This window comes from Lithobates pipiens, unplaced genomic scaffold, assembly GCF_037356315.1.
Source record: "Lithobates pipiens isolate NorthernLeopardFrog02 unplaced genomic scaffold, aLitPip1_a1.2 Scaffold_139, whole genome shotgun sequence".
Classification (NCBI taxonomy): domain Eukaryota; kingdom Metazoa; phylum Chordata; class Amphibia; order Anura; family Ranidae; genus Lithobates; species Lithobates pipiens.
In genome coordinates, this window is record NW_027507727.1 from 45,712 (window position 1) to 70,869 (window position 25,158).

Here is a 25,158-nt window from a genome sequence, read left to right on the forward strand (position 1 = left end):
GTGGTCGGTGCCAGTCTGTGGCCAGGGGTGGTGATGGTGGTCGGTGCCAGTTTGTGGCAAGGGGTGGTGATGGTGGTCGGTGCCAGTCTGTGGCCAGGGGTGGTGATGGTGGTCAGTGCCAGTCTGTGGCCAGGGGTGGTGATGGTGGTCAGTGCCAGTCTGTGGCCAGGGGTGGTGATGGTGGTCAGTGCCACTCTGTGCCCAGGGGTGGTGATGGTGGTCAGTGACAGTCTGTGGCCAGGGGTGGTGATGGTGGTCGGTGCCAGTCTGTGGCCAGGGGTGGTGATGGTGGTCGGTGCCAGTCTGTGGCCAGGGGTGGTGATGGTGGTCGTTGCCAGTTTGTGGCCAGGGGTGGTGATGGTGGTCGGTGCCAGTCTGTGGCCAGGGGTGGTGATGGTGGTCAGTGTCAGTCTGTGGCCAGGGGTGGTGATGGTGGTCGGTGCCAGTCTGTGGCCAGGGGTGGTGATGGTGATCGGTGCCAGTCTGTGGCCAGGGGTGCTGATGGTGGTCAGTGCCAGTCTGTGGCCAGGGGTGGTGATGGTGGTCGGTGCCAGTCTGTGGCCAGGGGTTGTGATGGTGGTCAGTGCCAGTCTGTGGCCAGGGGTGGTGATGGTGGTCAGTGCCAGTCTGTGGCCAGGGGTGGTGATGGTGGTCAGTGCCAGTTTGTGGCCAGGGGTGGTGATGGTGGTAAGTGCCAGTCTGTGGCCAGGGGTTGTGATGGTGGTCAGTGCCAGTCTGTGGCCAGGGGTGGTGATGGTGGTCAGTGCCAGTCTGTGGCCAGGGGTGGTGATGGTGGTAAGTGCCAGTCTGTGGCCAGGGGTGGTGATAGTGGTCAGTGCCACTCTGTGCCCAGGGCTGATGATGGTGATCGGTGCCAGTCTGTGCCTGGGGCTTGTGATGGTGGTCGGTGCCAGTCTGTTCCCGGCACTGGTGATGGCGGTTGGAGCCAGCCTGTGCCCGGGGCTTTTGATGGCGGTCGGTGCCAGTCTGTGCCCGGCACTGGTGATGGTCGGTGCCCGGGGCTTTTGATGGTGGTCGGTGCCAGTCTGTGCCCGGCACTGGTGATGGTGGTCAGTGCCAGTCTGTGCCCGGGGCTTGTGATGGCGGCCAGTGCCAGTCTGTGCCCGGGGCTTGTGATGGTGGCCAGTGCCAGTCTATGCCCGGGGCTTGTGATGGTGGTCGGTGTCAGTCTGTGGCCAGGGGTGGTGATGTGGTCGGTGCCACTCTGTGCTCAGGGCTGATGATGGTGGTCGGTGCCAGTCTGTGCCCGGAAGTGTTGATGATGGTCAGTGCCACTCTGTGCCCAGGGCTGGTGATGGCGGTCAGTGCCAGTCTGTGCCCAGCGCTGGTGATGGTGATCGGGTGCCGGTCTTTGTCTGGGGCTGGTGGTGTTGGTCAGTGCCTGCCTATGCCCGGGGCTGGTAATGGCAGCTGGTGCCAGTGTGTGCCCGGGGAGGGTAATGGCAGTCGGTGACAGTCTGTGCCCAGGGCTAGTGATGGTGGTCAGTGCCAGTCTGTGCCCAGGGCTAGTGATGGTGGTCAGTGCCAGTCTGTGCCCCGGGGCTGGTGATGGCGGCCGGTGCCAGTCTGTGCCGGCGCTAAAAGTGGTGTGGATGGGCCCTGCAGGACGTCGGCAGCAGGGAGTGGGCAGTGCAGGCGCCAGGCTGCCCTCCTTATCTCCTGGGGAAGTCTGTGACTAGGTAAACAGAGGGAAGGAAGTCAGAGAACAGATACCAGGACTGGACGCGGAACGTAACCCCTTGTGAGCCGACCGCCATCTTTCTGGAGTCCGACCGCCATTCCTCACCGATCGACCTTCATTCTCGGTATCTGTTCTTATTCTGTATGTATGGACTCTGCACAGTACCACTTCTCTTGTCCTGTATGTCGGGTGTAATTCTCAGTATCTCTTCTTATTCTGTATGTATGGACTCTGCACAGTACCACTTCTCTTGTCCTGTATGTCGGGTGTAATTCTCGGTATCTGTTCTTATTCTGTATGTATGGACTCTGCACAGTACTACTTCTCTTGTCCTGTATGTCGGGTGTAATTCTCGGTATCTGTTCTTATTCTGTATGTATGGACTCTGCACAGTACTACTTCTCTTGTCCTGTATGTCGGGTGTAATTCTCGGTATCTCTTCTTATTCTGTATGTATGGACTCTGCACAGTAGCACTTCTCTTGTCCTGTATGTCGGGTGTAATTCTCGGTATCTCTTCTTATTCTGTATGTATGGACTCTGCACAGTAGCACTTCTCTTGTCCTGTATGTCGGGTGTAATTCTCGGTATCTGTTCTTATTCTGTATGTATGGACTCTGCACAGTACCACTTCTCTTGTCCTGCATGTCGGGTGTAATTCTCGGTATCTGTTCTTATTCTGTATGTATGGACTCTGCACAGTACTACTTCTCTTGTCCTGTATGTCGGGTGTAATTCTCGGTATCTGTTCTTATTCTGTATGTATGGACTCTGCACAGTACTACTTCTCTTGTCCTGTATGTCGGGTGTAATTCTCGGTATCTGTTCTTATTCTGTATGTATGGACTCTGCACAGTAGCACTTCTCTTGTCCTGTATGTCGGGTGTAATTCTCGGTATCTGTTCTTATTCTGTATGTATGGACTCTGCACAGTACCACTTCTCTTGTCCTGCATGTCGGGTGTAATTCTCGGTATCTGTTCTTATTCTGTATGTATGGACTCTGCACAGTACTACTTCTCTTGTCCTGTATGTCGGGTGTAATTCTCGGTATCTGTTCTTATTCTGTATGTATGGACTCTGCACAGTACTACTTCTCTTGTCCTGTATGTCGGGTGTAATTCTCGGTATCTGTTCTTATTCTGTATGTATGGACTCTGCACAGTACTACTTCTCTTGTCCTGTATGTCGGATGTAATTCTCGGTATCTGTTCTTATTCTGTATGTATGGACTCTGCACAGTACTACTTCTCTTGTCCTGTATGTCGGGTGTAATTCTCAGTATCTCTTCTTATTCTGTATGTATGGACTCTGCACAGTACTACTTCTCTTGTCCTGTATGTCGGGTGTAATTCTCGGTATCTGTTCTTATTCTGTATGTATGGACTCTGCACAGTACTACTTCTCTTGTCCTGTATGTCGGGTGTAATTCTCGGTATCTGTTCTTATTCTGTATGTATGGACTCTGCACAGTACTACTTCTCTTGTCCTGTATGTCGGGTGTAATTCTCGGTATCTGTTCTTATTCTGTATGTATGGACTCTGCACAGTAGCACTTCTCTTGTCCTGTATGTCGGGTGTAATTCTCGGTATCTGTTCTTATTCTGTATGTACGGACTCTGCACAGTACCACTTCTCTTGTCCTGCATGTCGGGTGTAATTCTCGGTATCTGTTCTTATTCTGTATGTATGGACTCTGCACAGTACTACTTCTCTTGTCCTGTATGTCGGGTGTAATTCTCGGTATCTCTTCTTATTCTGTATGTATGGACTCTGCACAGTACTACTTCTCTTGTCCTGTATGTCGGGTGTAATTCTCGGTATCTCTTCTTATTCTGTATGTATGGACTCTGCACAGTACTACTTCTCTTGTCCTGTATGTCGGGTGTAATTCTCGGTATCTGTTCTTATTCTGTATGTATGGACTCTGCACAGTACTACTTCTCTTGTCCTGTATGTCGGGTGTAATTCTCAGTATCTCTTCTTATTCTGTATGTATGGACTCTGCACAGTACTACTTCTCTTGTCCTGTATGTCGGGTGTAATTCTCAGTATCTCTTCTTATTCTGTATGTATGGACTCTGCACAGTACTACTTCTCTTGTCCTGTATGTCGGGTGTAATTCTCGGTATCTGTCCTTATTCTGTATGTATGGACTCTGCACAGTACTACTTCTCTTGTCCTGTATGTCGGGTGTAATTCTCAGTATCTCTTCTTATTCTGTATGTATGGACTCTGCACAGTACTACTTCTCTTGTCCTGTATGTCGGGTGTAATTCTCGGTATCTGTCCTTATTCTGTATGTATGGACTCTGCACAGTACTACTTCTCTTGTCCTGTATGTCGGGTGTAATTCTCGGTATCTGTTCTTATTCTGTATGTATGGACTCTGCACAGTACTACTTCTCTTGTCCTGTATGTCGGGTGTAATTCTCGGTATCTCTTCTTATTCTGTATGTATGGACTCTGCACAGTACTACTTCTCTTGTCCTGTATGTCGGGTGTAATTCTCGGTATCTGTTCTTATTCTGTATGTATGGACTCTGCACAGTACTACTTCTCTTGTCCTGTATGTCGGGTGTAATTCTCGGTATCTCTTCTTATTCTGTATGTATGGACTCTGCGCAGTACCACTTCTCTTGTCCTGTATGTCGGGTGTAATTCTCGGTATCTGTTCTTATTCTGTATGTATGGACTCTGCACAGTACTACTTCTCTTGTCCTGTATGTCGGGTGTAATTCTCGGTATCTGTTCTTATTCTGTATGTATGGACTCTGCACAGTACCACTTCTCTTGTCCTGTATGTCGGGTGTAATTCTCGGTATCTCTTCTTATTCTGTATGTATGGACTCTGCACAGTACCACTTCTCTTGTCCTGTATGTCGGGTGGAATTCTCAGTATCTCTTCTTATTCTGTATGTATGGACTCTGCACAGTACTACTTCTCTTGTCCTGTATGTCGGGTGGAATTCTCAGTATCTCTTCTTATTCTGTATGTATGGACTCTGCACAGTACTACTTCTCTTGTCCTGTATGTCGGGTGTAATTCTCGGTATCTGTTCTTATTCTGTATGTATGGACTCTGCACAGTACTACTTCTCTTGTCCTGTATGTCGGGTGTAATTCTCGGTATCTGTCCTTATTCTGTATGTATGGACTCTGCACAGTACCACTTCTCTTGTCCTGTATGTCGGGTGTAATTCTCGGTATCTCTTCTTATTCTGTATGTATGGACTCTGCACAGTACTACTTCTCTTGTCCTGTATGTCTGGTGTAATTCTCGGTATCTGTTCTTATCCTGTATGTATGGACTCTGCACAGTACTACTTCTCTTGTCCTGTATGTCGGGTGTAATTCTCGGTATCTCTTCTTATTCTGTATGTATGGACTCTGCACAGTACTACTTCTCTTGTCCTGTATGTCGGGTGTAATTCTCGGTATCTGTTCTTATTCTGTATGTATGGACTCTGCACAGTACTACTTCTCTTGTCCTGTATGTCTGGTGTAATTCTCGGTATCTGTTCTTATCCTGTATGTATGGACTCTGCACAGTACTACTTCTCTTGTCCTGTATGTCGGGTGTAATTCTCGGTATCTCTTCTTATTCTGTATATATGGACTCTGCACAGTACTACTTCTCTTGTCCTGTATGTCGGGTGTAATTCTCGGTATCTCTTCTTATTCTGTATGTATGGACTCTGCACAGTACTACTTCTCTTGTCCTGTATGTCGGGTGTAATTCTCGGTATCTGTTCTTATTCTGTATGTATGGACTCTGCACAGTAGCACTTCTCTTGTCCTGTATGTCGGGTGTAATTCTCGGTATCTGTTCTTAATATGTATGTATGGACTCTGCACAGTACTACTTCTCTTGTCCTGTATGTCGGGTGTAATTCTCGGTATCTGTTCTTAATATGTATGTATGGACTCTGCACAGTACCACTTCTCTTGTCCTGTATGTCGGGTGTAATTCTCGGTATCTGTTCTTATTCTGTATGTATGGGCTCTGCACAGTACTACTTCTCTTGTCCTGTATGTCGGGTGTAATTCTCGGTATCTCTTCTTATTCTGTATGTATGGACTCTGCACAGTACTACTTCTCTTGTCCTGTATGTCGGGTGTAATTCTCGGTATCTCTTCTTATTCTGTATGTATGGACTCTGCACAGTACTACTTCTCTTGTCCTGTATGTCGGGTGTAATTCTCGGTATCTCTTCTTATTCTGTATGTATGGACTCTGCACAGTACTACTTCTCTTGTCCTGTATGTCGGGTGTAATTCTCGGTATCTCTTCTTATTCTGTATGTATGGACTCTGCACAGTACTACTTCTCTTGTCCTGTATGTCGGGTGTAATTCTCGGTATCTGTTCTTATTCTGTATGTATGGACTCTGCACAGTACTACTTCTCTTGTCCTATATGTCGGGTGTAATTCTCGGTATCTGTTCTTATTCTGTATGTATGGACTCTGCACAGTACCACTTCTCTTGTCCTGTATGTCGGGTGTAATTCTCGGTATCTGTTCTTATTCTGTATGTATGGACTCTGCACAGTACCACTTCTCTTGTCCTATATGTCGGGTGTAATTCTCGGTATCTGTTCTTATTCTGTATGTATGGACTCTGCACAGTACTACTTCTCTTGTCCTATATGTCGGGTGTAATTCTCGGTATCTGTTCTTATTCTGTATGTATGGACTCTGCACAGTACTACTTCTCTTGTCCTGTATGTCGGGTGTAATTCTCGGTATCTGTTCTTAATATGTATGTATGGACTCTGCACAGTACTACTTCTCTTGTCCTGTATGTCGGGTGTAATTCTCGGTATCTCTTCTTATTCTGTATGTATGGACTCTGCACAGTACTACTTCTCTTGTCCTGTATGTCAGGTGTAATTCTCGGTATCTGTTCTTATTCTGTATGTATGGACTCTGCACAGTACCACTTCTCTTGTCCTGTATGTCGGGTGTAATTCTCGGTATCTCTTCTTATTCTGTATGTATGGACTCTGCACAGTACTACTTCTCTTGTCCTGTATGTCGGGTGTAGATCTCGGTATCTGTTCTTATTCTGTATGTATGGACTCTGCACAGTACTACTTCTCTTGTCCTGTATGTCGGGTGTAATTCTCGGTATCTGCTCTTATTCTGTATGTATGGACTCTGCACAGTACTACTTCTCTTGTCCTGTATGTTGGGTGTAATTCTCGGTATCTCTTCTTATTCTGTATATATGGACTCTGCACAGTACTACTTCTCTTGTCCTGTATGTCGGGTGTAATTCTCGGTATCTGTCCTTATTCTGTATGTATGGACTCTGCACAGTACTACTTCTCTTGTCCTGTATGTGGGGTGTAATTCTCGGTATCTGTTCTTATTCTGTATGTATGGACTCTGCACAGTACCACTTCTCTTGTCCTGTATGTCGGGTGTAATTCTCGGTATCTGTTCTTATTCTGTATGTATGGACTCTGCACAGTACCACTTCTCTTGTCCTGTATGTCGGGTGTAATTCTCGGTATCTGTTCTTATTCTGTATGTATGGACTCTGCACAGTACTACTTCTCTTGTCCTGTATGTCGGGTGTAATTCTCGGTATCTCTTCTTATTCTGTATGTATGGACTCTGCACAGTACCACTTCTCTTGTCCTGTATGTCGGGTGTAATTCTCGGTATCTGTTCTTATTCTGTATGTATGGACTCTGCACAGTACCACTTCTCTTGTCCTGTATGTCGGGTGTAGATCTCGGTATCGGTATGGACTTGTCCTGTATTCTCGGTATCTGGCGAGGGGGGGGGGGAGGGGGCGGGGAGGGGGAGGGGCAGGAAGGCGGGGGTGGGGGGGGGGTCTCGGTGGATGTCTCTCGGCTCTCTCAGTCACAGGACATTAGAAGTCGGGGGACGGAGGACGCAGTGCTGGGGACGTCCTGCAGACTCGGGGGGTCAGTATGGGGAGATTTGGGGGTTCTGTATGGGGGGGAGGGGGGTTATTTTTCTGCTTCTGTTATTTCTGTATATCTCTTACTGGCTGCAGACACCCCATATACTCCACCACTGTACCCCAATATTATCTACAGATATATACTGACCCCTTTACACCCCTCCCCCCCCAGTGTACCCCTCTATTATATATAACCTGTACCCCATTAACACAGACCTCTATACCCACTGTATTCCTCTGTACATTAGCATTATATGTAAGCTGCGCCCCAATATCACTGATGTACCCCACTATAATATTTAACCTGTACCCCAATAATACTGACTCCTTTCCCTCCCTATAATTCTGTGTACCTCCATTTTCTATATAACCTGCACCCCAATAACACGCACCCCTTTATCTCCCTGTACTCCAGTGTCCCCCGTTATTATATATAATGTGTATTCTAATATTACATATAACTTGTACCCCAATAAGGGGGACCCCTCTATGCCCCAGTGCTCTAATGTACCCCAATACATCAAATATTCTACCTCCCTGTACTCTGATGTACCCCACTATTCTATGTAAGCTGTACCCCAATAACACTAATTCTACCTTTCTGTGTACTCTGGTGTACCCCGTTATCATATATAACCTGTACCCCAATAACACCAAATCCTCTACTCTGATGTACCCCAATAAAAATAACCTCCCTGTACTCCTCTGTATCCCACTGTATATTGTATAACCTGAACCCCAATAACTCTGATCCCTCTATTCCCTGTACTCCAGTGTGCCCCTATTATTTTATATACAGTGTACCCCAATATTTATGTGTGTTCTGTTCCCCAATAACACCCTGTGATCTGGTGTACCCCACTATAATATTTATTGTGTACTCCAATAACAGTGACCCCTCTGCAGTGTACCCCCCTATTATATATACCTGGAACCCCAATAACACTGACCCCTTCTGTGCCCCATTATCTTATATCACCTGTACCCCTTTAACTAGACCTTCCCATCTCCGTAGCTGTGGGGGTGGTTATCTCTATTGGGAGAGTTAGGGGGGCCCCTATGTCTGCGTGATATTCGGGGGGGGGGGTGTACTGGTAATGAACTCTGTGAGCTCTGTAAGGGACTTTTCTTTATTGACCCCCCAAAAATCCCAGAAATACAAAGACCCCCCCCAGACCCCCAGACCCCCCGTCTTCTCCCATTGTACAATCTCTTCATTCCGGATCTTTCCTTCGCTCTTCCAATCTGACCCCCTCCCCCGCACAGACCAACCCCCCCACACACATGGCACATACCGACCCCCCCCCACACACGGCACAGACCCCCCCACACACAGCACAGACCCCCCCACACACAGCACAGACCCCCCCACACATGCACAGACCCCCCCACACACACATGTGGCACAGACCGCCCCCCCCAAACACACGGCACCTACTGACCCCCCCACACGTGGTACAGACCACCCCCCACACATGGCACAGACCACCCCCCACACACGGCACAGACCACCCCCCACACACGGCACAGACCCCCCCACACACGGCACTGACCACCCCCCACACACACGGCACAGACCGACCCCCCCACACATGCACAGACCCCCCCACACACACACGGCACAGACCGACCCCCCCACACACGGCACAGACCCCCCCCACACACGGCACAGACCCCCCCACACACACACGGCACAGACCGACCCCCCCACACATGCACAGACCCCCCCACACATGCACAGACCCCCCCACACACACACGGCACAGACCGACCCCCCCACACACGGCACAGACCCCCCCCACACACGGCACAGACCCCCCCCACACACACGGCACAGACCCCCCCCCACACACGGCACAGACCCCCCCACACACACGGCACAGACCCCCCCCACACAAGGCACAGACCCCCCCACACACACGGCACAGACCCCCCCCACACACGGCACAGACCCCCCCCACACACGGCACAGACCCCCCCCACACACGGCACAGACCCCCCCACACACGGCACAGACCCCCCCCCACACGGCACAGACCCCCACCACACACACGGCACAGACCGACCCCCCCACACACGGCACAGACCCCCCCCACACACGGCACAGACCCCCCCCACACACACGGCACAGACCCCCCCCACACACACGGCACAGACCGACCCCCCCACGCATGGCACAGACCACCCCACACACGGCACAGACCGACCCCCCCACACATGGCACAGACCCCCCCACACACGGCACAGACCTCCCCACACATGGCACAGACCCCCCCACACACGGCACAGACCGACCCCCCCACACACGGCACAGACCCCCCCACACACGGCACAGACCGACCCCCCACACGGCACAGACCCCCCACACACGGCACAGACCCCCCCACACACGGCACAGACCCCCCCACACACTGCACAGACCGACCCCCCCACACACGGCACAGACCCCCCCACACACGGCACAGACCCCCCCCACACGCGGCACTGACCACCCCCCACATGTGGCACAGACCGGCCCCCCCAAACACACGGCACCTACTGACCCCCCCACACGTGGTACAGACCACCCCCCCACACATGGCACAGACCGACCCACCCACACACACGGCACCTACTGACCCCCCCACACGTGGTACAGACCGCCCCCCCAAACACACGGCACCTACTGACCCCCCCACACGTGGTACAGACCACCCCCCCACACATGGCACAGACCGACCCACCCACACACACGGCACCTACTGACCCCCCCACACGTGGCACAGACCGCCCCCCCAAACACACGGCACCTACTGACCCCCCCACACGTGGTACAGACCGCCCCCCCAAACACACGGCACCTACTGACCCCCCCACACGTGGTACAGACCACCCCCCCACACACGGCACAGACCCCCCCACACACGGCACAGACCGCCCCCCCCCACACACGGCACACACCGACCCCCCCACACACGGCACAGACCGCCCCCCCCCCCACACACGGCACAGACCCCCCCACACGGCACAGACCCCTCCACACACGGCACAGACCGACCCCCCCACACACGGCACAGACCCCCCCACACACGGCACAGACCGACCCCCCCACACACGGCACAGACCGACCCCCCACACACGGCACAGACCACCCCCCACACACGGCACAGACCACCCCCCACACACGGCACTGACCACCCCCCACATGTGGCACAGACCGGCCCCCCCAAATACACGGCACCTACTGACCCCCCCACACGTGGTACAGACCACCCCCCCACACATGGCACAGACCGACCCACCCACACACACGGCACCTACTGACCCCCCCATACGTGGCACAGACCGCCCCCCCCAAACACACGGCACCTACTGACCCCCCCACACGTGGTACAGACCGCCCCCCCAAACACACGGCACCTACTGACCCCCCCACACGTGGTACAGACCACCCCCCCACACACGGCACAGACCCCCCCACACACGGCACAGACCGACCCCCCCCACACACGGCACAGACCGACCCCCCCACCACACGGCACAGACCACCCCCCCACACACGGCACAGACCCCCCCCACACGGCACAGACCCCTCCACACACGGCGCAGACCGACCCCCCCACACACGGCACAGACCCCCCCACGCATGGCACAGACCACCCCCCACACACGGCACAGACCACCCCCCACACACGGCACAGACCCCCCCACACACGGCACTGACCACCCCCCACATGTGGCACAGACCGCCCCCCCCAAACACACGGCACCTACTGACCCCCCCACACGTGGTACAGACCACCCCCCACACATGGCACAGACCACCCCCCACACACGGCACAGACCACCCCCCACACACGGCACAGACCCCCCCACACACGGCACTGACCACCCCCCACACACACGGCACAGACCGACCCCCCCACACATGCACAGACCCCCCCACACACACACGGCACAGACCGACCCCCCCACACACGGCACAGACCCCCCCCACACACGGCACAGACCCCCCCACACACACACGGCACAGACCGACCCCCCCACACATGCACAGACCCCCCCACACATGCACAGACCCCCCCACACACACACGGCACAGACCGACCCCCCCACACACGGCACAGACCGACCCCCCCACACACGGCACAGACCCCCCCCACACACACGGCACAGACCCCCCCCCACACACGGCACAGACCCCCCCCACACACGGCACAGACCCCCCCCACACAAGGCACAGACCCCCCCACACACACGGCACAGACCCCCCCCACACACGGCACAGACCCCCCCCACACACGGCACAGACCCCCCCCACACACGGCACAGACCCCCCCCACACACGGCACAGACCCCCCCCACACACGGCACAGACCCCCCCACACACACGGCACAGACCGACCCCCCCACACACGGCACAGACCCCCCCCACACACGGCACAGACCCCCCCCACACACACGGCACAGACCCCCCCCACACACACGGCACAGACCGACCCCCCCACGCATGGCACAGACCGACCCCCCACGCATGGCACAGACCACCCCACACACGGCACAGACCGACCCCCCCACACATGGCACAGACCCCCCCACACACGGCACAGACCTCCCCACACATGGCACAGACCCCCCCACACACGGCACAGACCGACCCCCCCACACACGGCACAGACCCACCCACACACGGCACAGACCGACCCCCCACACGGCACAGACCCCCACACACGGCACAGACCCCCCCACACACGGCACAGACCCCCCCACACACTGCACAGACCGACCCCCCCCACACACGGCACAGACCCCCCCACACACGGCACAGACCCCCCCCACACGCGGCACTGACCACCCCCCACATGTGGCACAGACCGGCCCCCCCAAACACACGGCACCTACTGACCCCCCCACACGTGGTACAGACCACCCCCCCCACACATGGCACAGACCGACCCACCCACACACACGGCACCTACTGACCCCCCCACACGTGGTACAGACCGCCCCCCCAAACACACGGCACCTACTGACCCCCCCACACGTGGTACAGACCACCCCCCCACACATGGCACAGACCGACCCACCCACACACACGGCACCTACTGACCCCCCCACACGTGGCACAGACCGCCCCCCCAAACACACGGGCACCTACTGACCCCCCACATGTGGTACAGACCGCCCCCCCAAACACACGGCACCTACTGACCCCCCCACACGTGGTACAGACCACCCCCCACACACGGCACAGACCCCCCCACACACGGCACAGACCGACCCCCCCACACACGGCACACACCGACCCCCCCCACACACGGCACAGACCGCCCCCCCCCCCCCACACACGGCACAGACCACCCCCCCACACACGGCACAGACCCCCCCACACGGCACAGACCCCTCCACACACGGCACAGACCGACCCCCCCACACACGGCACAGACCCCCCCACACACGGCACAGACCGACCCCCCCACACACGGCACAGACCCCCCCACACACGGCACAGACCGACCCCCCCACACACGGCACAGACCGACCCCCCACACACGGCACAGACCACCCCCCACACACGGCACAGACCACCCCCCTGACACGGCACTGACCACCCCCCACATGTGGCACAGACCGGCCCCCCCAAACACACGGCACCTACTGACCCCCCACACGTGGTACAGACCACCCCCCACACATGGCACAGACCGACCCACCCACACACACGGCACCTACTGACCCCCCCATACGTGGCACAGACCGCCCCCCCCAAACACACGGCACCTACTGACCCCCCCACACGTGGTACAGACCGCCCCCCCAAACACACGGCACCTACTGACCCCCCACACGTGGTACAGACCACCCCCCCACACACGGCACAGACCCCCCCACACACGGCACAGACCGACCCCCCACACACGGCACAGACCCCCCACACACGGCACTGACCACCCCCCACATGTGGCACAGACCGCCCCCCCAAACACACGGCACCTACTGACCCCCCACACGTGGTACAGACCGCCCCCCCAAACACACGGCACCTACTGACCCCCCCACACACGGCACAGACCCCCCCCACACACGGCACAGACCGACCCCCCCACACACGGCACAGACCGACCCCCCCCCACACACGGCACAGACCGACCCCCCACACACGGCACAGACCCCCCCCACACACGGCACAGACCGACCCCCCCACGCATGGCACAGACCACCCCCCCACACACGGCACAGACCGACCCCCCCCCACACACGGCACAGACCCCCCCCACACACGGCACAGACCGACCCCCCACGCATGGCACAGACCACCCCCCCACACACGGCACAGACCCCCCCACACACGGCACAGACCGACCCCCCCCACACACGGCACAGACCGACCCCCCACGCACGGCACAGACCCCCCCCACACACGGCACAGACCGACCCCCCCACGCATGGCACAGACCACCCCCCCACACACGGCACAGACCGACCCCCCTCACACACGGCACAGACCCCCCCCCCCCCACACGGCACAGACCCCCCCCACACACGGCACAGACCCCCCCACACACGGCACAGACCAACCCCCCCACACATGGCACATACCGCCCCCCACATGTGGCACAGACCGCCCCCCCAAACACACGGCACCTACTGACCCCCCACACGTGGTACATACTGGCCCCCCCCACACACACATGGCACAGACCGACCCACCCACACACACACGTGGCACAGACCACCCCCCCCACACACGACACAGACCACCCCCCCCACACACGGCACAGACCGACCCCCCCACGCATGGCACAGACCGACCCCCCCACACACGGCACAGACCACCCCCCCACACACGGCACAGACCCCCCCACACGGCACAGACCCCCCCCACACACGGCACAGACCCCCCCCCACACACGGCACAGACCAACCCCCCCCACACGCGGCACATACCGCCCCCCACATGTGGCACAGACCGCCCCCCCAAACACACGGCACCTACTGACCCCCCCACACGTGGTACAGACCGCCCCCCCACACATGGCACATACCGCCCCCCCCCCCCCCCCACACACACATGGCACAGACCGACCCACCCACACACACACGTGGCACAGACCACCCCCCCACACACGGCACAGACGCCCCCCCCCACACACGGCACAGACCGACCCCCCCCACGCATGGCACAGACCGACCCCCCACACACGGCACAGACCGACCCCCCCACGCATGGCACAGACCGACCCCCCCACACACGGCACAGACCACCCCCCCCACACGGCACAGACCCCCCCACACACGGCACAGACCCTCCCCACACGGCACAGACCCCCCCCACACACGGCACAGACCCCCCCACACACGGCACAGACCCCCCCCCACACGGCACAGACCCCCCCCACACACGGCACAGACCCCCCCACACATGGCACAGACCAACCCCCCCACACATGGCACATACCGCCCCCCACATGTGGCACAGACCGCCCCCCCAAACACACGGCACCTACTGACCCCCCCACACGTGGTACATACTGGCCCCCCCCACACACACATGGCACAGACCGACCCACCCACACACACACGTGGCACAGACCACCCCCCCCACACACGACACAGACCACCCCCCCCACACACGGCACAGACCGACCCCCCCACGCATGGCACAGACCGACCCCCCCACACACGGCACAGACCACCCCCCCACACACGGCACAGACCCCCCCACACGGCACAGACCCCCCCCACACGCGGCACAGACCCCCCCCACACACGGCACAGACCAACCCCCCCACACGCGGCACATACCGCCCCCCACATGTGGCACAGACCGCCCCCCCAAACACACGGCACCTACTGACCCCCCCACACGTGGTACAGACCGCCCCCCCACACATGGCACATACCGCCCCCCCCCACACACACATGGCACAGACCGACCCACCCACACACACACGTGGCACAGACCACCCCCCCCACACACGGCACAGACCCCCCCCCACACACGGCACAGACCGACCCCCCACACACGGCACAGACCCCCCCCACACACGGCACAGACCGACCCCCCCACACACGGCACAGACCCCCCCCACACACGGCACGGACCACCCCCCCACACACGGCACAGACCGACCCCCCCACGCATGGCACAGACCGACCCCCCCACGCATGGCACAGACCGACCCCCCCACGCATGGCACAGACCACCCCCCCCCACACACACATGGAACAGACTGAACCCCCCACACGGCACATACCGCCCCCCCCCCCCCCCACACATGGCATATACCGACCACCCCCCACACACGGCACAGACCACCCCCCCACACACACAGCACATAACGCCCCCCACATGTGGCACAGACCGGCCCCCCCAAACACACGGCACCTACTGACCCCCCCACACATGGCACAGACCGACCCACCCACACACACACATGGCACAGACCGCCCCCCCCCCCCCCCACACATGGCACAGACCACCCCCCTACACATACATGGAACAGACCAACCCCCCCACACACACGGCCAATACCAACCTCCCAACACGTGGCACAGACCGACCCACTCCATCAGAGTTCCCCTTTACATCAGGGTCCCCATCAGAGTTCTCCATAGTCATCCTCAGTCATTGGCTCCAACTGCAGGTAAGATCTTGTAGTGGGGGGGGGGTTAGTATGGAGACCCCGGCTTAGTGCTGGGGGGGGCGGTCAGGACCTGTAACCCCTACTTTGTGTATTGAGACCTCCATGATGGGTCATGTGACCTCTAACCTCCGCTTTGTGTTCTGGGACCTCCATGTCGGGTCACATGACCTCTAACCTCCGCTTTGTGTTCTGGGACCTCCATGTCGGGTCACATGACCTCTGACCTCCGCTTTGTGTTCTGGGACCTCCATGTCGGGTCACATGACCTCTAACCTCCGCTTTGTGTTCTCGAATCTCCATGTCGGGTCACATGACCTCTAACCTCCGCTTTGTGTTCTGGGACCTCCATGTCGGGTCACATGACCTCTAACCTCCGCTTTGTGTTCTGGGACCTCCATGTCGGGTCACATGACCTCTAACCTCCGCTTTGTGTTCTGGGACCTCCATGTCTGGTCACATGACCTCTAACCTCCGCTTTGTGTTGCAGGACCCAGTGAAGGTTCCTTGAAGATGGCAGATTTCTACAATTGCTCGTATAACGCCTGACTAACAAGGTAATTGCCCCGGGTTGGGGTGTAGAGATGCCACAAGAGGTGTAGCGCAGTCCAATCACCCTTCACTGTCCTCCTCTCCGCAGGTTCTCTTGGCCGGTGCTGAGCGCCCGGGTTCTACATACCGACCGCCTCCGTCTTATGTTCCGTCCTCGCCGTTCTCTCTCCGCGCGCCAACTTTGGAGACATCGCTGCACCACGCCAGGCCGGGGTCAGGGGGAAGGGGCGCCCCCCAGCCCCGAGGAGCTCCACCATGCCCTGCGGCCGGCCGCCCTACAACTCTTCAAAAAGCTGAAAGATGAGCAACTGTGGCAGTTGGCGGAAGCGGTGGAGAGCAAGGGGCGCTGGGACTGCGGCTGCGTCTGGTTCCCGCTGGAGGTGAGGTCGGCCAAGCAAGCCTCGGCGCCCTCCGTCCTCCTCTGCAAGCTCTACCGCTGGCCGGACCTGCGCAGCGCCTCCGAGCTGAAGAGGCTCATCCACTGCGAGAATCACTGGAGGAAGGGTGGGGAGGGGGCATCCGTCTGCTGCAATCCCTACCACTTCAGTCGACTGGCAGCACCAGGTACGCCGAGGGCGAGACACCATGCCAACATCTGCCAGAGGTCACCCTGAAAAATGATAGCAGACTAAATACACCTCTGCTGGTAGAGAGACCCTGACCCCAGGAGCTTACAGTCTAATGAGACCCTGACCCAGGAGCTTACACTCTAATGAGACCCTGACCCCAGGAGCTTACAGTCTAATGAGACCCTGACCCCAGGAGCTTACAGTCTAATGAGACCCTGACCCCAGGAGCTTACAGTCTAATGAGACCCTACCCCAGGAGCTTACAGTCTAATGAGACCCTGCCCCAGGAGCTTACAGTCTAATGAGACCCTACCCCAGGAGCTTACAGTCTAATGAGACCCTGACCCAGGAGCTTACAGTCTAATGAGACCCTGACCCCAGGAGCTTACAGTCTAATGAGACCCTGACCCCAGGAGCTTACAGTCTAATGAGACCCTGACCCCAGGAGCTTACAGTCTAATGAGACCCTGACCCCAGAAGCTTACAGTCTAATGAGACCCTACCCCAGGAGCTTACACTCTAATGAGACCCTGACCCCAGAAGCTTACAGTCTAATGAGACCCTGCCCCAGGAGCTTACAGTCTAATGAGACCCTGACCCCAGGAGCTTACAGTCTAATGAGACCCTGACCTCAGGAGCTTACAGTCTAATGAGACCCTGACCCCAGGAGCTTACATTCTAATGAGACCCTGACCCCAGGAGCTTACAGTCTAATGAGACCCTACCCCAGGAGCTTACAGTCTAATGAGACCCTGACCCAGGAGTTTACAGTCTAATGAGACCCTACCCCAGGAGCTTACAGTCTAATGAGACCCTGACCCAGGAGCTTACAGTCTAATGAGACCCTGACCCCAGGAGCTTACAGTCTAATGAGACCCTGACCCCAGGAGTTTACAGTCTAATGAGACCCTGCCCCAGGAGCTTACAGTCTAATCAGACCCTGACCCCAGGAGCTTACAGTCTAATGAGACCCTGACCTCAGGAGCTTACAGTCTAATGAGACCCTGACCCCAGGAGCTTACAGTCTAATGAGACTCTACCCCAGGAGCTTACAGTCTAATGAGACCCTGACCCCAGGAGTTTACAGTCTAATGAGACCCTGACCCCAGGAGCTTACAGTCTATTGAGACCGACCCCAGGAGCTTACAGTCTAATGAGACCTTGAGCCCAGGAGCTTACAGTCTAATGAGACCTTGAGCCCAGGAGCTTACAGTCTAATGAGACCCTGACCTCAGGAGCTTACAGTCTAATGAGACCCTGACCCCAGGAGCTTACAGTCTAATGAGACCCTGACCCCAGGAGCTTACAGTCTAATGAGACCCTGACCCCAGGAGCTTACAGTCTAATGTGACCCTGACCCCAGGAGCTTACAGTCTATTGAGACCCTGACCCCAGGAGCTTACAGTCTAATGAGACCCTGACCCCAGGAGCTTACAGTCTAATGAGACCCTGACCCCAGGAGCTTACAGTCTAATGAGACCCTGACCCCAGGAGCTTACAGTCTAATGAGACCCTGACCCCAGGAGCTTACAGTCTAATGAGACCCTGACCCCAGGAGCTTACAGTCTAATGAGATCCTGACCCCAGGAGCTTACAGTCTAATGAGACCCTGACCCCAGGAGCTTACAGTCTAGCACTAGATATACCCTTCATATGGCCTCTAATAAGGTCCTCTGCTCCTGGACTCTGAAATTCCAGAGAGACAGATTTGGGGACACAAATATATTTCAAATCTAGAAAATAGTAAAATCTTTGCTCTAAAAATACCAACAAAATCTCCTCCCCGTCTTCTTATATACAGAAGTATCTGCTGCATCGTCCTACAAGACCAGAGAGACCCTCCAACCCGCATTGTCCACGCCGCTCCACTCCATCACCAACCAGGAGACCACCTACTGCAATGTCCGCGGGATACATGGTGAGTGTCTGACCCACCTATAATGAGACCCTGACCCCAGGAGCTTACAGTCTAATGTATAATGAGATCCTGACCCCAGGAGCTTACAGTCTAGAGGTATAATGAGACCCTGACCCCAGGAGCTTACAGTCTAGAGGTATAATGAGATCCTGACCCCAGGAGCTTACAGTCTAGAGGTATAATGAGACCCTGACCCCAGGAGCTTACAGTCTAGAGATATAATGATACCCTGACCCCAGGAGCTTACAGTCTAGAGGTATAATGATACCCTGACCCCAGGAGCTTACAGTCTAGGGGTATAATGAGATCCTGACCCCAGGAGCTTACAGTCTAGAGATATAATGAGATCCTGACCCCAGGAGCTTACAGTCTAGAGGTATAATGAGATCCTGACCCCAGGAGCTTACAGTCTAGAGGTATAATGAGATCCTGACCCCAGGAGCTTACAGTCTAGAGGTATAATGATACCCTGACCCCAGGAGCTTACAGTCTAGAGGTATAATGAGACCCTGACCCCAGGAGCTTACAGTCTAGGGATATAATGAGATCCTGACCCCAGGAGCTTACAGTCTAGAGGTATAATGAGACCCTGACCCCAGGAGCTTACAGTCTAGGGATATAATGAGATCCTGACCCCAGGAGCTTACAGTCTAGAGGTATAATGAGACCCTGAACCCAGGAGCTTACAGTCTAGAGGTATAATGAGATCCTGACCCCAGGAGCTTACAGTCTAATGTATAATGAGACCCTGAACCCAGGAGCTTACAGTCTAGAGGTATAATGAGACTCTGACCCCAGGAGCTTACAGTATAGAGGTATAATGAGACCCTGACCCCAGGAGCTTACAGTCTAGAGGTATAATGAGATCCTGACCCCAGGAGCTTACAGTCTAAAGATATAATGAGATCCTGACCCCAGGAGCTTACAGTCTAGAGGTATAATGAGATCCTGACCCCAGGAGCTTACAATCTAGAGATATAATGAGATCCTGACCCCAGGAGCTTACAGTCTAGAGGTATAACAAGACCCTGACCCCAGGAGCTTACAGTCTAGAGGTATAATGAGATCCTGACCCCAGGAGCTTACAGTCTAGAGATATAATGAGACCCTGACCCCAGGAGCTTACAGTCTAGAGGTATAATGAGACCCTGACCCCAGGAGCTTACAGTCTAGAGGTATAATGAGACCCTGACCCCAGGAGCTTACAGTCTAGGGATATAATGAGATCCTGACCCCAGGAGCTTACAGTCTAGAGGTATAATGAGATCCTGACCCCAGGAGCTTACAGTCTAGAGATATAATGAGACCCTGACCCCAGGAGCTTACAGTCTAGAGGTATAATGAGACCCTGACCCCAGGAGCTTACAGTCTAGAGGTATGAGATTGTGACCCCAGGAGCTTACAGTCTAGAGATATAATGAGATCCTGACCCCAGGAGCTTACAGTCTAGAGATATAATGAGACCCTGACCCCAGGAGCTTACAGTCTAGAGGTATAATGAGATCCTGACCCCAGGAGCTTACAGTCTAGAGATATAATGAGATCCTGACCCCAGGAGCTTACAGTCTAGAGGTATAATGAGACCCTGACCCCAGGAGCTTACAGTCTAGAGGTATAATGAGACCCTGACCCCAGGAGCTTACAGTCTATAATGAGACCCTGACCCCAGGAGCTTACAGTCTAGAGGTATAATGAGACCCTGACCCCAGGAGCTTACAATCTAGCAGTATAATAACACATGGTATGCCTCTCCTCTTCTCTCTGCAGACACGACGCTCTCCAGAGGGTCGCACAGAGATGGGCACTGGTGTAAACTGGCGTACTGGGAGCACCGGACCCGCGTCGGGCGCCTCTACAATGTCACAGAACCTTCCATACAGATTTTCCACGACCTGCCGAAGGGCAGCGGCTTCTGCCTGGGCTTCCTGGGCTCGGAGGCTCGCAATGAGATGGTGAGACGTACGAGGAAGAAGATTGGCCAGGGCCTGATCCTGAGCCACGAGCAGGAGGAGGTGTGGGTGTACAACCGCAGCGAACACCCCGTTTTCATCAACTCGCCCACCCTGGCCCCGGTGAATGCCCGTGGGCAGTCTGTACACAAGCTCTTACCCGGTTATTCCATCAAAGTGTTTGACTCTCAGCAAGCGGAAAGAATCTCGAGGTGCTCCGTGCTGGGGGAGGGGCCCTCCGACCTTCACAGTGTCCGGATCAGCTTTGCCAAGGGTTGGGGCGGCTGCTACTCCCGCCAGTTCATCACAAGTTGCCCTTGTTGGCTGGAGATTCTCCTCAGCACCCCGAAATGAGGGGCCAGAGCTGGGGCGAGGGGGTGGGGGGGGGGCACAGTCTGTGTGGCACCAGAGGAGCTGTGGGTACGTGACCCGAGGTCCTCAGGATCCTTCAATCCTTAATCTGCACCTCTATATCCCCCTGAAGTTCCTCCATGACAGCTGTGGTCTGGCCTTTAGAATCTGCCCCTCCCTGACCAACTCGCCACCCCATGGGCTCCATCAACCGTTGGCCACATACTGCGCCATTTTGGAAGATTTTGATTTATCGGATGGAGATTGAGCTGTCCTCAGGGACTTGCTGCCCACCGTATGACTTCCGAGTGCAGTGCTTAAAAGATTCACATCGGTGGTCGGAAAGTGAGGAAAGGTGGCGTCTGGCTGGCAGAACCTTTGTGGTCGATCAAACCTGGAAATCAGTAAAGCCGGGAGATCCTGGTCCTTTCATGTCATTGTATATGGCCGACATTACCAGCAGGCTCATCACCGGAGCTTCTCACCGGCTCCATAACAACCAGATGATGGTCACCTTTCACAACCAGCCGCCACCAATCATCTGTTCTGCCTTTTCCATGGAGCCAACTCCACCATCCTAACTCTACAGGACTCCTATGATCTCTGTTGTGCCAGTCTCATAGGGCCATCTCCACCCTCATAATCCTACACGACCTCCATCACCACTGTGGTGCCTTTCTCATGGAGCCAACGTCACCATCCAAATCTTACTTGACCCTCATCACCATTGTAATGCCTTTTTCATGGAGCCCACTCTACTATCCCAACTGTGTATGATCTTCATAATCTCTGTTGTGGCTTTGTTATGGAAATGACTCCACCATCACAACCAAAGATGACCTTCATCACCTCTGTTGAACCTTCCAGATGAAACTGGCTCCACCATCCCAGTCCTTCATGACCTCCATTACCTTTGTTGAACCTTCCAGATAGAACTGGCTCCACCATCCCAGTCCTACATGATTTCCATCACCTCCGTTGAACCTCCATTGCCTCTGTTGAACCTTCCAGATGAAACTGGCTCTACCATCCCAGTCCTTCATGACCTCCATCACCTCTTTTAAACCTTTAAGATAGAACTGGCTCCACCATCCCAGTCCTACATGACCTCCATCACTTCCGTTGAACCTCCATTACCTCTGTTGAACCTTCCAGATGGAACTGACTCCACCATCCCAGTCCTACATGATTTCCATCACCTCCGTTGAACCTCCATTGCCTCTGTTGAACCTTCCAGATGGAACTGACTCCACCATCCCAGTCCTACATGATTTCCATCACCTCCGTTGAACCTCCATTGCCTCTGTTGAACCTTCCAGATGAAACTGGCTCTACCATCCCAGTCCTTCATGACCTCCATTACCTCTGTTGAACCTTCCAGATGAAACTGGCTTCACCATCCCAGTCCTACATGACCTCCATCACCTCTTTTAAACCTTTAAGATAGAACTGGCTCCACCATCCCAGTCCTACATGACCTCCATCACTTCCATTGAACCTCCATGACCTCTGTTGAACCTTCCAGATGGAACTGACTCCACCATCCCAGTCCTACATGATTTCCATCACCTCCGTTGAACCTCCATTGCCTCTGTTGAACCTTCCAGATGAAACTGGCTCTACCATCCCAGTCCTTCATGACCTCCATTACCTCTGTTGAACCTTCCAGATGAAACTGGCTTCTCCATCCCAGTCCTACATGACCTCCATCACCTCTTTTAAACCTTTAAGATAGAACTGGCTCCACCATCCCAGTCCTACATGACCTCCATCACTTCCATTGAACCTCCATGACCTCTGTTGAACCTTCCAGATGGAACTGGCTCCACCATCCCAGTCCTATCTAACCTCCAACACCTTTGTTGTACCTTCCAGATGGAACTGGCTCCGCCACCCCAGTCCTGCATGACCTCGATCACCTCTATTGAATCTTCCAGCTGGAGTTGCCACCACCATCCCAGTCCTACGTGACCTCCATCACCTCTGTTGAACCTTCCAGATGAAACTGGCTCCACCATCCCAGTCCTTCATGACCTCCATTACCTTTGTTGAACCTTCCAGATAGAACTGGCTCCACCATCCCAGTCCTACATGATTTCCATCACCTCCGTTGAACCTCCATTGCCTCTGTTGAACCTTCCAGATGAAACTGGCTCTACCATCCCAGTCCTTCATGACCTCCATCACCTCTTTTAAACCTTTAAGATAGAACTGGCTCCACCATCCCAGTCCTACATGACCTCCATCACTTCCGTTGAACCTCCATTACCTCTGTTGAACCTTCCAGATGGAACTGACTCCACCATCCCAGTCCTACATGATTTCCATCACCTCCGTTGAACCTCCATTGCCTCTGTTGAACCTTCCAGATGGAACTGACTCCACCATCCCAGTCCTACATGATTTCCATCACCTCCGTTGAACCTCCATTGCCTCTGTTGAACCTTCCAGATGAAACTGGCTCTACCATCCCAGTCCTTCATGACCTCCATTACCTCTGTTGAACCTTCCAGATGAAACTGGCTTCACCATCCCAGTCCTACATGACCTCCATCACCTCTTTTAAACCTTTAAGATAGAACTGGCTCCACCATCCCAGTCCTACATGACCTCCATCACTTCCATTGAACCTCCATGACCTCTGTTGAACCTTCCAGATGGAACTGACTCCACCATCCCAGTCCTACATGATTTCCATCACCGCCGTTGAACCTCCATTGCCTCTGTTGAACCTTCCAGATGAAACTGGCTCTACCATCCCAGTCCTTCATGACCTCCATTACCTCTGTTGAACCTTCCAGATGAAACTGGCTTCTCCATCCCAGTCCTACATGACCTCCATCACCTCTTTTAAACCTTTAAGATAGAACTGGCTCCACCATCCCAGTCCTACATGACCTCCATCACTTCCATTGAACCTCCATGACCTCTGTTGAACCTTCCAGATGGAACTGGCTCCACCATCCCAGTCCTATCTAACCTCCAACACCTTTGTTGTACCTTCCAGATGGAACTGGCTCCGCCACCCCAGTCCTGCATGACCTCGATCACCTCTATTGAATCTTCCAGCTGGAGTTGCCACCACCATCCCAGTCCTACGTGACCTCCATCACCTCTGTTGAACCTTCCAGATGGAACTTGCTCCACCATCCCAGTCCTATCTAACCTCCAACGCCTTTGTTGAACCTTCCAGATGGAATTGCCTCTACCATTTCAGTCCTGCATGACCTCTATTAACTCTATTATACCTTTCAGGAGCTATCTCCACCATCCCAGTCTTAATTGACCTCCATTACTTTTGTTGTACCTTCCAGATGGAACTGGCTCCACCATCCCAGTCCTGCATGACCTCGATCACCTCGATTTAATCTTCCAGCTGGAGTTGCCACCACCATCCCAGTCCTACGTGACCTCCATCACCTCTGTTGTACCTTCCAGATGGAACTGGCTCCACCATCCCAGTCCTACATGAGCTTCAGCACCTCTGTTTCCAGCTCGCTATAGCATCCTCAGGAACATTTTGGAGACAGTTCCTTTTCTAGTAACTCAGAAGTCT

The 25,158-nt window shown here is 55.2% G+C and overlaps 1 protein-coding gene across 3 annotated transcripts; it reads left to right on the top strand.

Annotated features, from left to right (window-relative positions):
* Positions 1-1,694: 1,694 nt before the first annotated feature.
* Positions 1,695-24,308, top strand: LOC143981348 (mothers against decapentaplegic homolog 6-like). Of its 3 annotated transcripts, none has more exons than XM_077479120.1 (5): positions 1,695-1,826; positions 16,754-16,820; positions 16,904-17,379; positions 19,186-19,302; positions 21,070-24,308. In XM_077479120.1, the coding sequence occupies exons 3-5, from the start codon at positions 16,959-16,961 to the stop codon at positions 21,603-21,605; spliced, it is 1,074 nt and encodes a 357-aa protein (XP_077335246.1). In that variant the 5' UTR covers positions 1,695-1,826; positions 16,754-16,820; positions 16,904-16,958; the 3' UTR covers positions 21,606-24,308. The 3 variants fall into 3 exon arrangements, with proteins under 3 accessions (XP_077335246.1, XP_077335247.1, XP_077335245.1); XM_077479121.1 differs by having other exon boundaries at positions 1,731-1,843; XM_077479119.1 differs by lacking the exon at positions 1,695-1,826 and adding an exon at positions 7,540-7,640.
* Positions 24,309-25,158: the final 850 nt, after the last annotated feature.